The sequence below is a fragment of the Monodon monoceros genome, unplaced genomic scaffold (genome assembly GCF_005190385.1).
Source record: "Monodon monoceros isolate NGI ecotype Baffin Bay Population unplaced genomic scaffold, NGI_Narwhal_1 Super_Scaffold_16, whole genome shotgun sequence".
Lineage (NCBI taxonomy): Eukaryota > Metazoa > Chordata > Mammalia > Artiodactyla > Monodontidae > Monodon > Monodon monoceros.
Genome location: NW_021703772.1, coordinates 18969004 through 18982117, shown reverse-complemented (window position 1 = coordinate 18982117; position 13114 = coordinate 18969004). Strand labels below are relative to the sequence as shown.

At 56.9% G+C, this 13114-nt stretch overlaps 1 protein-coding gene across 1 annotated transcript; it reads left to right on the top strand.

The window, feature by feature from the left end:
- Window positions 1–55: 55 nt before the first annotated feature.
- On the top strand, window positions 56–12452 carry WNT6 (Wnt family member 6). The gene is made up of 4 exons (XM_029225884.1): window positions 56–231; window positions 9160–9380; window positions 9608–9942; window positions 11640–12452. Exons 1-4 carry the CDS (start codon window positions 152–154, stop codon window positions 12099–12101), a joined length of 1098 nt encoding a protein of 365 aa, XP_029081717.1. The 5' UTR covers window positions 56–151; the 3' UTR covers window positions 12102–12452.
- Window positions 12453–13114: the final 662 nt, after the last annotated feature.

Here is a 13114-nt window from a genome sequence, read left to right as displayed (position 1 = left end):
CGCCGCCGCCGCCGCCGCCGCCGCCGGAGCCATCGCCTCCCGGCCGCCGCCGCCGTCGCCGCGCTCGCCCTGAAGCCCGGGCCCCCGCGCGCACCGGCTGGACCCGCAGCCTCGTCCCCTGGCCGCCCCGGCCCGCGGTAGAGCTGTCACGATGCAGCCGCCCGCGCCCTCCCGCCTGAGGCTGCTGTTCCTGCTGCTCCTGTGTCCGGCGCACGTCGGCGGACTGTGGTGGTGAGTACTGCGTCTGACTGTCCCCGCGGGGCTCCTGGAGCTCGAAGGTGGGGACCTCGGGACCGATAGTGGGGCTCTGAATTGCGCTCCTGCCGCCTCCGGGCTCTACCTGTGCGCAGAGCCCAGTCGCCGGGCAGCTGGAGAGGTGAGGGGGAGGTGCGTGCCGCTCCTGCCAGCCTCCTCCAGGGGCACTTCTGAACTGCCACTTAGATATGCCCACACACCCCCGCTCCCCCCTTACATTCTACTGTGTTTCCTTCTCCTGTGTCCCACCCCAGGTTATGCGCCCAATCCAGGTCACCAAGGAATTGGCAGATGGGTAGGAAAGACATCGGGGAGACGGGCAAGATCTGTAGTCTGAGATCCGAATAAAAGAGTCTGCGAGGAGGGCTTTGGATTTAGGGGAGGAGGGCTGGATTTGGGGAAAAGAGGGGAGCAAGGTGGGAAGCCACAGGCAGGAAGACTCAAACAGCTGCCTCTTCCCCGCCCTGCTTTGCCCACAAACCCACCAGCTTCTGTCTGGGCTCCTCCAGAGTGGGCGGTAGGGGCGGGAAAAGGAGTGTAAAGGGGAAACCGAGTCAGAACCTTAGCTTTCTCTACTTCCTCCTCCCCGACCAAAGAGGAGGAAAGGCAGGAAGGGACCCAAGCCTATGCCCTTCCATATGTAGGGGTCATGGGTGAAAAAATGTGCAGCTCGGGACGTACTGGGAACCGTGGAGGGTCCTGGAGGAAGGGAGGGAGGCCTGGCCAGCCAAGGGTTGGGGACGTCTTCCCAGGCCTAGCCTCTCGACTTGGCCCTAGCTAGAGCAGACGCCTAGGCAGCTAAGGTTGAGGGAACTTTGAGTCTTGGGAGGTGGACAGAGGCTGGGGAGGTGGGTGCCCGGCCGGGACCGCTCAGAGATCCGGATCCCGTAGACTTTTTTTTCCTTCTCAGTCTCAGGAGCAGCAAAGACCCGCCCGGAATAGTTGTGTTTAGAGAGGAGGGACTTGGACAATACCGCTGGTGCATCAGCCAATCGTAAGAAGGCAAGGTCTTGTCTATTTGCATATCACAATGTCACTGGCTGGATTCTCTACCCTCCACTCCTCTCCCACCCCGGGATTTGGAAGAAGGGGTGGGGCAGGCAGATCCTTCTCTTCTAGGAAGATAGCTGGATGCCCACACAGGGAGCTGCTGGCCACCATCCCACTTCCATGATGTGGGAGAGAAGTCCCTCAGGGTGTCGCTGAGGGGACAAACTGAGGACGACCGAGGTCCTGGCTAGGGAACATGCGTCCTTTGATCCTCACTTAGAATAATGCAGTAGCAGCTTTGAAATAGAGGGACCTGAGATCTAACCTCCCCCATTTGTTAAGCCTGTGACTTTGGGCAAGCCACTTCTCCCTGCTCCCAGATGTCTCAACTGTAGAACAGGGAGTCAGTCCCCCTAGCTGGCAGGCTCCATAGGAGGATTACGTGGGATGACCTACAACATAATTGGACATTAGGAGGTGCTCCTAAATATAAGTCTCCTCCTCGACACCCCAGGTTCTGTCCAGAGTCCCCATGGGTGAAAAGGGGGATTAATTTAAATGTAAAATCCAGGGTCCCCAGCAAAATTTTGTAAAGGGATCTCTATCTCTTGTTCCCCATGCACACCTTTCCTAACTTTGCCCTTCCTCAAGGTATGGGGACAGGGGTCTCTCCCTGATGGCTGTTGCCTTCCCTTCCCCCTGCCCCATTTGTCCCAATTTTCTCATCCTTCCAGTTAAAAATACCACTTCCTCCATGAAGCTGTCTCTCTGTCTTCCCTCCCTTGCCTTCTCTGTGCTCCCACTGCACTCCATGCATTGGGCAACTATGCCAGTTATGCATTTTACTGACAACCATCTCCTCTTGGGTCTCTTTTCCCTGCTCCTGGAAGGCCAAGTGTTTGTCTTTAGGGCCCTGAAGACTGAAGGTGCTGGGGACAGTTTTATGGAGTGTTGCTGAGTTCATCTTTCTGGGGTTTGTATCCATGGGGGTTCCTTTGTTTAGGAAGGGCTGTTGGGTGGGAGCCACACCAGAGGGAGAGAGACTTGGTCCCTTGGAGACTGACCCTGAAGCTGGAAAGCAGGGAGTGGGGGAGGAGGTGAGGAAGGCAGGTGTGGGAGAACACAGAGGCCTTCATGGCCACAGCTGCAGGGCGAGCCGGGTGAAGAGTGAGGGATTGGGATGATAAGGTGTCTGGCAAATGCCTCACTCAGATGCTTCTGAGAGGCTCCTGTCATTCCTTGCCCCCCACCCTGGAGGCTTCACCATAAGTAAGAGCTTCTTCAGGCCAGGATATTCTAGGCTGCTCCCTGATGTCTAGGACTGGTTTGCTGGACCTCTTCTCTCTGCCTCTCAGAGAAGCCAGGCCAGAGCTCTAGCGGTGGACAGGAAAGCAGCTGGCCTCGCAGCAGCCCACTGAAGTCCAGGCTGACATTCTAGCAGCAGCCAGGCTGGGAGGAGACAGGACCCCAGGAACTCTGAGAGACTGGACTGTCCTGGTCAGGAAAGGAGGGTTCTGGAGGAGAGTGGCCCAGGCCCTGGAATAGGCTCAGGGACCTGGCTCCAGGTCCCAGAGAAGTTTCCCTTCCACTTTCTTTCCCCCTCCCCCATCTTCTCCGATGCAATGCATGCTTTCTAAACTCTGCCTCTGGCCTCTGTCTGTCTCTCTCCCATCTGTAACCATATCTTTGTGAATTGCAGAATCCCAGATTCCAGGACACTGGCCAGGCTCTCTTGAGGTCATCTTGTCCAGCTTACTGCCTCCAGGCCATCCAGCCTATGCTCTGGCCCTGACAGATCCCGTTCTGGTCATCAGCTCCTACCTCTCCTATCCTGCTCCCTGCCCCCCTTCCATCCTCCCCGGGGAAGTTCTTCTCAACGTCTGACCCATCTTTATTTATACCTCCAATCAGTGGATGTAGAAAATAGCTCACTCTCACAGAATACCCAGATCAATCTCTCTTCTTCTCCCTTCCTCTTTCCTCTTTCTGTTTTATAGTTTCTATGAAAGAAACTAACCCTCCCCTTGTTCCACTAGGAAAAGCACCACTCAGTCTCACTCCCTTCCCCCATCTCATCTTGCCTCCCTTCCCTATGGAAACAGGAACAGACGCCTAGGACAGCCTCACCTCTGGTCCCTCGGGGAAGCAGGGAAAGGACCCAGGCTTCTTCCCGACACCCCAGTTTTCCAGTTGTGACCCCCCTCACCCTTTCCCATCCCCTCTTCCTCTGGGGCCCCTGACCCTTCATGGGCACTCCTGTGGCTGGCCCCCACAGACTCAGGATGGTGCGGGGGTGGGGTGGCCATCCAGCACCCCCTCCAGGCCTCCCGCCTTGGCAGCTTCCCCTGGAGGGAGACAATGGGGCTGTGAGCAGAAAAGGGCAGGGGCAAAAGGAGGCTGGCTCGGTCCAGGCCAGAGCATGCCCTGAGCCCACCAGAGTCCTGGCACTGTGACATTTCCTGCGGGGTGCAGCCCCCTCCTGCCCCTTTCTCATCAGAAGCCAGGAGTTGGTGGGGGGAGGTCAGTGGGAGGCTTGATCACCAGGGCCCAGTGAGGGGGATTCCAGAGTGTGTACTTTGATGGAGAAATCCAGCTGTGGAGGGGATGAGGCGAGGGTGGGGCGGGCAGCCAGGCCTTGGTCAGGCTGGCAGTAGGGCACCCAGCCAGCCAGAGCAGGAGGCGCTGGGGAACGCAGAAGCCGGCCCCTGGGGGCTGGAGAGGGCGCCCTCTAGCCTGCGCCTTCCTTCCTGCGGGGGGCGGGCGGGGGGGTGTGAGATCTTGGGTGCTTCCCCTGGACTGCCTGAGGAGGAGCTCGGGGAGGGAAAGGTCGCTGGGAGGGTTCTTCACCCACTTTCCACCTGGCCTCTTGGGCTGGTTTCTCCAGCTCGGGGCCCTCTGTTTAATCCAGAAATTAGACCTAGAAAGGACTTGGAGATCATCTGGTCCAGTCTGCTCACTTACAGTGAGAGCTCTAGCCAAAGCTCAGGGACAGGAGGTGGCTTGCCCAAGGCCCCCCAGAATGCAAGTGGCTGAGGGCTGGGACCGGGAGCCCACCTCCTGCTGAGTACCGTACCCTCGTGTGCTGTGGGGCTCAGGAAAGGGGTACAGGGCCTTCCACGGGCCCCTTCTTCTCCCCCATCCCCACCCTCACACAGTGCTCCCCACCTCAGCGTGGGAGAGCAGAAGGCACATGACGGATGCTCACTGGCATATCCAGCGGATGGTCACTGTGTCCATGCCTTTGCCTCCCACAGCCCTGACCAATGGGAAGCCCTCTTCTGCAGTGAAGTCATTCAGGGCAGGAAAAGCCCCTGCCTCTTCCAAGAGCAATGAGGAGGAGAGAAGTGTGAGGAGGTGGGAAGGGCAGCACCCAGCACAGGGCAGAGAGAACCAGATTGGGCTGGGGTGGTGGGGGGCTGTGGGGAGGCAGGGGTTAATGGAGCTGGGGCATCACTGGCTTTGATGTGGTGGTCGGGGAGTGGGGAGGGACGGGGGGAGGGGAGCAGTAATTACCGAGTTAGAGCAGGACAGGACAGGCGGGCCGGGCACAGGCCCGGGCCCAGCTGCCTCAGCCGTCAGGCAACATTTTTCTGCCCCTTCTCCCCCACCCACCTCCCCCACCCCTGTGCAGCCCCCGCCCACGGCCCCAGGGCTCAGGACTCCCTCTGCTGGCTCTAGGGAGTGAGGGTCAGACTAAGGAGCGTGGGGAACTAGTGGGGGGCTGGCTGTGAGACCCTTCAGAGGAGCAGGCATCAGAAGGATCTGTGGTCCTCTCGGCCTCAAGAATCCACCGACCGAGGAGCGCTCGATGGGGAAGGGAGGGGTCCTGGAGGGCGCTCCTGGTCCACGGGCTGGGCTGACAGGGGAGGAGGAGACACTGGGATCCAGGCTAAGTAAGGGCAGAGAGTCGGAGAAAAGCATGTTCTCAGGAATTCACAAACGCTCCTGATTGCCCGTGCGCTATGCAGGCCCAGGAGATGATTAAGGGTGTGAATGGGAAGACAAAACACTTGTGGAAGTCCACTCTCTGGACAGGCTCGTTTCACAGGTAACCTGGGAAGTAGGCAGGTATTATTTATTTCCATTTTACAGTTGATGACACTGAGGCTCAGAAGGTTAAGTATCATCATCCATTCCACCAATGATAAGTGCCAGCTTCCCTTGCTAGGGACTTGCTGACATCATAGAACCAGCAAATGGCAGAGCCCAGATACACACCCAAGTCCGATGGATCTTCAAACCCCTGAGTGTGTTCTGCTAATGACGTTTACTTCTTCCTGAGGGCCTTGTCTCGAGTGAGTTCATATCTAATTGGAGAGAGAGGACAAGAAAACATGACAAAATAATTATGCCCCTCTCAGCATAACAAACCCCCCCCCAAATGAGTGCCACTTGGAGCGATGCAAGTCGGGGAGGTCAGTGAGGGCTGGGGCCCAGGGGAGGCTCCTTAGAGCAGGTGGGATCTGAGGCGAGTTTGGAGAGATGCTGGGTGAGATTTTGATGACTTAGGGGTGGCGAGGGGCGGCTCTGAGTTAGCCAACCCTGCTCAGAGTAAGGGCTATGTGGAGGATGGCATGCGAGGCCACACGAGGTATCCGAAGACCACAGGTGGCCACTTCCTCCAGTCCCTTTGGTTTTTAAAATATTCACCTAAATTTCTCGCAGCGGGGATCCCTCCACTGAGTGGCCAGGGTCAGTCACCTCTCTTCTCACCGTGCTCACCTGTACAATAAGGGTGAAGTGGGTGGAGCTGGACTAGAGTATCTCTGACATTCTCTTCCGCCCTCTGAATCCAGGGATGGAAAGGTAAGTTAGGCCAGAAACCCAGGCCTCCAAGGCTTAGATCTACAGATGTTGTCAGTAGGAACTGGCTGCCCCCTGACCAAGGTCCCTGGGAGGGAGATCTTGGCACAGGCCGTGCCAGCTAGAATGGCCAAACCCAGGCTTGTCCCATCTTGTCTACATACTGATTTCTTTTAGGGCTAGTCTTGTTTTTTCTATGCTGGAGTGACTATTTGTTTAGGATCCCAGATCCTACATGTTATATATTATATATTTCCTACCACCACTGTGCTCCCGTCACCGCCCCCGCTCCAAACACGCAGATGCTCCCAAACGGGCACATCCTCTCTGGGCTGATCTCAGACAGATGCTAACTCAGAGGCCCTGACAGCAGAGTTCATTCCCTAAGGAAGCAGAAGGGAAGAAAGGAGGGTAAAGGAAGAAGGGAGATGGGGGAGTTCTTTCTTGATGCTCTTAAAGATGGTGTTAAAGTTAGACGGGATATTCAAGCCTCTCTCGCCAACTCCTCATTTTTCTGAAGCCCAGAGAGGGAACTGATTTGCCCAGAGTGGCTCAGCTCACCCAGAGCTGACAGAGACCAGGGTACAAAAGAGAGGCCTGTTGTTTTGCCCAGTGCTCCTCTGCCATCCCCTTCGGAGTTTCCTTTCCTGTGATTGAAGATGGGAGTGAGGACAGGAGGGCAGGGGACAAGCTAGTCCCTTGGGATTCTAGCCGCTACTATTGCCCATCCCTCCTCCTGACTGGCTTGTAAACAAGCCTAGTTCCCAGGCAGCCAGCCAGCCTGGGGAGCCAGACCCGGACCAGAAACCGACTCTGGGGCAGCCCCTCAACGCTGTGAAGGGCCAGCCAGCCCCACCTCCTGGAGGGCCCTGCCTCTCATGCTCCTCTCGCTTCCTCTCCTATCTCAAGCTCCTGGGAAAAAGACAAGGTCAAGAGGTGTTTCCCTCTCTTGCCTGCATACCCACACCGGTCTCCTGCTTTCCTAGTGCAGGAGGAGGGAGAGGAGACGGATAGGGTAGAGTAACCTTGGGAAGATAAGGCCAGTCAGCCTTGGGAAAGCAGGGAGTTAGCAGAGGGCAGGATTGGGGAGGGGAGAGTGGGGAACTTAGTGGCATGGGGGTGGGGCGGGGAAGATGGGTTTGCAGGGCCCCAGACTCCCAGGTAGAGTTCTGGACATGCAGGTGGCAGAATACGAGCTGGACAGCTGTGGGCAGGCCCGCTTCCCTGCCTCTGAATGCGGCAGGGGAAAAAGAAAATGTTTGAGGAAGCTAATTAGGAGTCATGAAACCACATGTGGACAGGGGCCTGGGCTCAAGTGAGGACCTTCTCCTTAGATGGCTCATTCGTTCATTCAAAAACATGTATTAAATGGTATTCATTGTAGTATTATAGTAATTGTTCATAATATGCAAATTTTCATTAAAAAATGGGAGGGAGGAATACAAATTAAGTAGCTAAAAATCTGCCATGGGAGACAAAAGAAAATGACAGTCCTAACTCTCAACGTGCTTGCTCCATAGTCTTATCTGCCGACCTTGTACAACCATGCTGGAAGCTGCCCCCCAATCCTTTTTGTAATGAAGTGGGATAAGTAGGTGGAAGGGGGAAGGAGAGAGAGAGAGAGAGACACAGGTAAGGACAGGGTTGGGGCTGGACCTTCCCAGGCTACAGTTGGAATGCAGTGATGGGCAGGTCCTAAGCATGGAGGAAGAAAGGTCTGGACTATAAGTCTGTCCACTGAGGAGAGAACCTTGGCTCCTGGACTACTTGGGTAGGGGTGATGACAATAACCTGATAGGGTGGTGGTGTGTGTGTGTCACAGGGGGTGGTAGGAGATCTTAAAGGACTGAGCTTACACATCTTCCTGCAACCACATCTTCAAACGTCTCACTCCTCAGTGTTGAGAAGTTCTAGCTTAAGACCTAAATTCCTCCTGCTGCTATGTAAGCCCATTACATCTCCTTGCTCTGGGGCCAGAACGTGCCTAGTCAGCACGTACCTACAGAGCAAATGGGGACAGTGGGGCGGATGCACACGAAGGCTAAACTGAAAAGTAGGCCATCTTGACCTTTGGCACCTATCCACCAGCATTTTCCTCATCATTTTCCATCTCTTGGTGCCGCTTCTCCCCACCCAAAATTTTATTCTGCCTTCCGCTAAAGGATTTTTGAGTGGCTTCAAATTACCCTCAGCCCCCAAGTGCTCAAATAAGAGCAATCCAATTAAAGTGGTTCCACCCGGGTGTCAGTACCTAGCCAGTATAACCTTCAGGGGTATGGTGTATGGCAACCAAAAGCTTGTCTTGCTGCCATCCTGCTCTGAAAAGGTCACAGACCCTGGAGCAGGAGAAGGGTCAGTGTCACTTACTTTACAACAATGCTTCAGAGACTCAGTCCCCAGTTCCTTCCTCCTGCTCTCCTGTTCAGGGAAACAGGGGATATCAGGGTGGGAGGGCCCACTTTAGAGATCAAAGCTTCACCTTCCTATTTGACAGAAAGAGAAATCTGGGCTAGAGAGAAGGTATGACTTTCCTCAGAGGCTCCATTCCCTAGCCACTCTAACATCCTGTGGCTTTCTATATCTCTGGGATTGCCACTACTTTTCTAGCATCAGGGCTGATCAGCTGACACATTTCCAGCTTGTGGTCCACTAAGACCAGATCCTTCTCTGTCACTGTCTACTTTTCTTTGGTATCTCTTTATGATATATACTTTCTTTTCTTTGACAGCCTTCTTGATCTTTCTTCAGTTAATTTCCTCCTTGTCTCCCTTTTGGGCTAGGCCTGTTGAATTTTAACTGTGGCCTACCTGGTGCCAGGTGCCTTCACTTTGAGTCAAATTCCTATAAGGATTTATTAATGAAGATGTACACAGAAGGTTAATACTGAATCCTTGCTCTATAGCAATTTCAGTCTAGAACCTAATTAAGAGGGGACACACAAATGGAATAGTAAGAGAACCAGACAGGATAATCTGAATTTCAGTTGTGGGGAGCTGGTGGGTGAAGAGGCATGTCACAGCTCCTGGCTGTGGGCTGGGCAGGGCTGGTCTCCCTCCCCCTCCCCCAGGCTCTTTGAGTTACACCCCTGATCTGCTGTTGTTTGCTTCCCAGGGCCGTGGGCAGCCCCCTGGTCATGGACCCTACCAGCATCTGCAGGAAGGCACGGCGGCTAGCAGGGCGGCAGGCTGAGTTGTGCCAGGCCGAGCCAGAAGTTGTGGCCGAGCTAGCGCGGGGCGCCCGGCTAGGGGTTCGAGAATGCCAGTTCCAGTTCCGCTTCCGCCGCTGGAACTGCTCCAGCCACAGCAAGGCCTTTGGGCGCATCCTGCAGCAGGGTCAGTGTGGGGAGGAGACCAGGAGGGGGCTGCTTTCTCTTCGCTGGGGGATCAGAGGAGAGGGTGGAGGTTTGGGTAGGCTGCCTGAGCCCCACTTCTCCCATGGGTCAAAGGGCACCCTGCCCTGATCCTGTCTCCCAACCCCTCATCACACTGCCTGGCCCACCGCATTCCCCCAGTACCCAGCTTTGGTCCTGCTGTCTGACTGCCCCTCCCCGCCCCCGCAGACATCCGGGAGACGGCCTTCGTGTTTGCCATAACGGCCGCGGGCGCCAGCCACGCCGTCACGCAGGCCTGCTCCATGGGCGAGCTGCTGCAGTGTGGCTGCCAGGCGCCCCGCGGCCGGGCCCCGCCCCGTCCCCCCGGCCTGCCAGGTACCCCTGGGCCCCCGGGCCCCGCGGGCTCCCCCGACGGCAGCGCCGCCTGGGAGTGGGGAGGCTGCGGCGACGACGTGGACTTCGGGGATGAGAAGTCGAGGCTCTTTATGGACGCGCAGCACAAGCGGGGACGCGGAGACATCCGTGCGTTGGTGCAACTTCACAACAACGAGGCGGGCCGGCTGGTGAGTCTGGGCAGGATGTGTAAGGCTGTGTGTGTGTGGAAATGCGTGTGTGGAAATGTGTGAATGTGGGCAGCTTTGAAAGGATGTGGGAGAGTGTGGTATGTGCGGAGGACTGAGTTTGTGGAAGGGTGTGGGGAAGTGAGGGTGTGAGTGAGGGTATGCAGTGTAGGAGTTCGTTAATGTGCGCAGGGGAGCCAGCGTGGCCATGGGGACCACTTGGGAAGATTGGCTGGGGGCCTGGATGGGCATGTGGGAGGGGAAGTGGCCAGCCTAGAAGAGGGAGTTACTTGGGGGGCCTGGGAGGGCCTGGGGCTGATGGGAGTTACTTGGGGGGCCTGGGAGGGCCTGGGGCTGATGGCCCAGGGGGCAGGGTAGGGAGGGGACACCCAGGGAAGAGGACCCAGGGCCTTTAGGGACCTAAGATAGGGAGGACATACCTCTGAGACAGAACATGTGGGGCAAAGCTTGGGGTAGGTAGGGAGCTGGCTGCCAGGGCAGGGGCAGAGGAGGGAGACAAAGGCTGGGGATGAAAGAAAGGATAGAGGCGAGGTAAAGGTATGGGGTCTGGAGGTAGGGGAGCCGGGAGAAGTGGGGGAGGCCTGGAAATGGACTAAACAGGTCCAAGGGAAAATGGGCTTGGAAAGGAGAGAAGAACGAGAAGTAGATCCTGATGGTAGAAGGGGGTCAGGCAGAGGCCGGAAAGCTGTGATTGAATCTGGGCACTTAACTGGCTGCCCAGCAATCCCAGACCAGCCCCTGTCCAGAGCCCTGGCAGCTTCTCCCCTTCCCTCTGTGATGATGAGGGTCCCATGAGCTCCTGTTTAGGGACTAGAAGCAGTCTGAGTCACATGTTTACAGGAGGCGATGGGGGGGAAAGAGAAGGGGCCTGGGAGCGGGAGGGAGATGTACAGGTCTGTAGATCAGGTTGGCCCCTGGACTCTGAGCTTCTGGAAATGATCTTCCTGGGGCCTCTGACCCCTCAAATCCCTAGTGGGGTTGTGAGTCTTCGACCCCAGCTTCAGACATAAATAGTAAATAAAGGGCAGGACTCCTGGGTTCCAGTTCTCAGTAGTGCATCCACAGTGGGCCCTCCTGTACCGTATGCCTCAGCTCTAGGTTGTGCTAGGGACCCCCCCCCACACACACATCCTATGTCTTCTAGGGTTCCGGCCTGAGGCATTGGGCAGGGGGGTGAGAGGGGGACCAGAGAGGAATGTCCAGACAGGCCCACATACCTGTCAGAGAGGGTTGGGGAGGGGTGGCGAGACAGAGCCCAGGCAGCCTGCTCTGCCTGGGGCCCTGAGGAGCAGGAATGAGGGGGTTGGCCTGGCAGGAGGAATAGGGTGCGAAGCTGCCACCTTCCCCACCCGCCTCCCTCCAGGGAGAATCTCTCCCCTGCTGTCCATTATGCTTTCTCCCCCATTCCCTGGCTTTGGATCCTGGAACCTCTACGCTGCATAGTGACCCCCACTCCCCACTTCTCCATCATTCTTCCTCCTCCTCTCCGGGCTGTGGGGCCCTTGATTTCCTCCTCCCCACTTTGCGCTCTCCTGTTCTGTTTGTTTGTTTTTGGTCTCTGCTCTTTTCTTTCTTTCATCCACCACCCTCCCCATCTTATTTTCTGTCGGTCTTCTGGGCCTCGCCGTGTCCCGCCTTCCGGATCTGTCTCCATCCGCCCGCGTCTCTGCTCCCCGCAGGCCGTGCGGAGCCACACGCGGACTGAATGCAAGTGCCATGGCCTGTCGGGCTCCTGCGCGCTGCGCACCTGCTGGCAGAAGTTGCCCCCGTTCCGCGAGGTGGGCGCGCGGCTGCTCGAGCGCTTCCACGGCGCCTCGCGTGTCATGGGCACCAACGACGGCAAGGCTCTGCTGCCCGCTGTCCGCACGCTCAAGCCGCCTGGCCGCGCTGACCTACTATACGCCGCCGACTCGCCCGACTTCTGCGCCCCCAACCGGCGCACCGGTTCGCCGGGCACGCGCGGCCGCGCCTGCAACAGCAGTGCCCCGGACCTCAGTGGCTGCGACCTGCTGTGCTGCGGCCGCGGCCACCGCCAGGAGAGCGTGCAGCTCGAGGAGAACTGTCTGTGCCGCTTCCACTGGTGCTGCGTGGTGCAGTGCCACCGCTGCCGCGTGCGCAAGGAACTCAGCCTCTGCCTCTGACCCATCGCCCGGCTCCCCAGACTGCGCGCAGAGCCGCCTCTCGGCACCTGCGGGACCTCTGGGCGCCAGCAGGGGGCGTTGCCAGCTTTCCCCTGGGAAAGTCCATCTCCCAGGCCTCTCTGGAAACTGTGAGGCGGTGGGGGCTTGAGATATACGCCCGCTCATCAAGGCCCAGGGCACCGGAGGAGCCTCCAAGGGGCGCTCCCGGGGGCTTCTGGGGGAGACCTTCTCTCTCCTCGGCCCCCAGATAGAAACCAAAGAGCCAGTTTCTAGGCCTCGGGATGCGGGGCTCCTCAGAACTGCTGGCCATGGGGTGGGTGGGTGCATTTAGTATCAATAAAAATATTTAAATCAATAGGACTGGGCCCATAGTTTGGAGGAGGGCTGCCATGGGGACAGGCTCTGAAAGGAGTGAGTAAAGGGAGATGGTTTTGATAGAACTAGCCTCTCAGGGGTCATCACCCTGGTTCCCTATCTTCCCCCTACCGGACTGGGCTCCTCTGGCAACGAAGATTACCAAAGCTCTCCCTTGGCATTCTTCTTGTTCTCTCTAGTACACATCTAGGGCTTGAATCTGCAGGCCGGGGGAGAGCTAGGATGCCTCTTCAAAGGAGCAGACTGAGAGGGTCTAGAGACAGAGGACCAGAACCTCCGGTGGCGCGCTCGGTTCTCACCACAGCCCTTGTCCTAACTCTGGGGCGGGGCTGTGGGGACACCTTTATCTGTCTTTCTGTTTCTGTGGCCCCTGGGGAATTCGAGGGTAGACTTCTAGGGCCACCCAAACTCATAGGATTAAAGCACTTTATAAACTGTAGAATGTGATGAAAATGTTATTAGTAACATCAGATTTTGTTACCATCAAAACTAACTTCACCCCCATTAACATTGAAAAGACTGCCCAGAATGGCATTTCCAATCACGCTTAGAGGGAGATGAAGCGAAGTTGTCCCAAAGTTTCTCTTGGAATCCAATCACATTTCCTTCTTTCTGATTCCTCTCAGAAAGCTGATGGT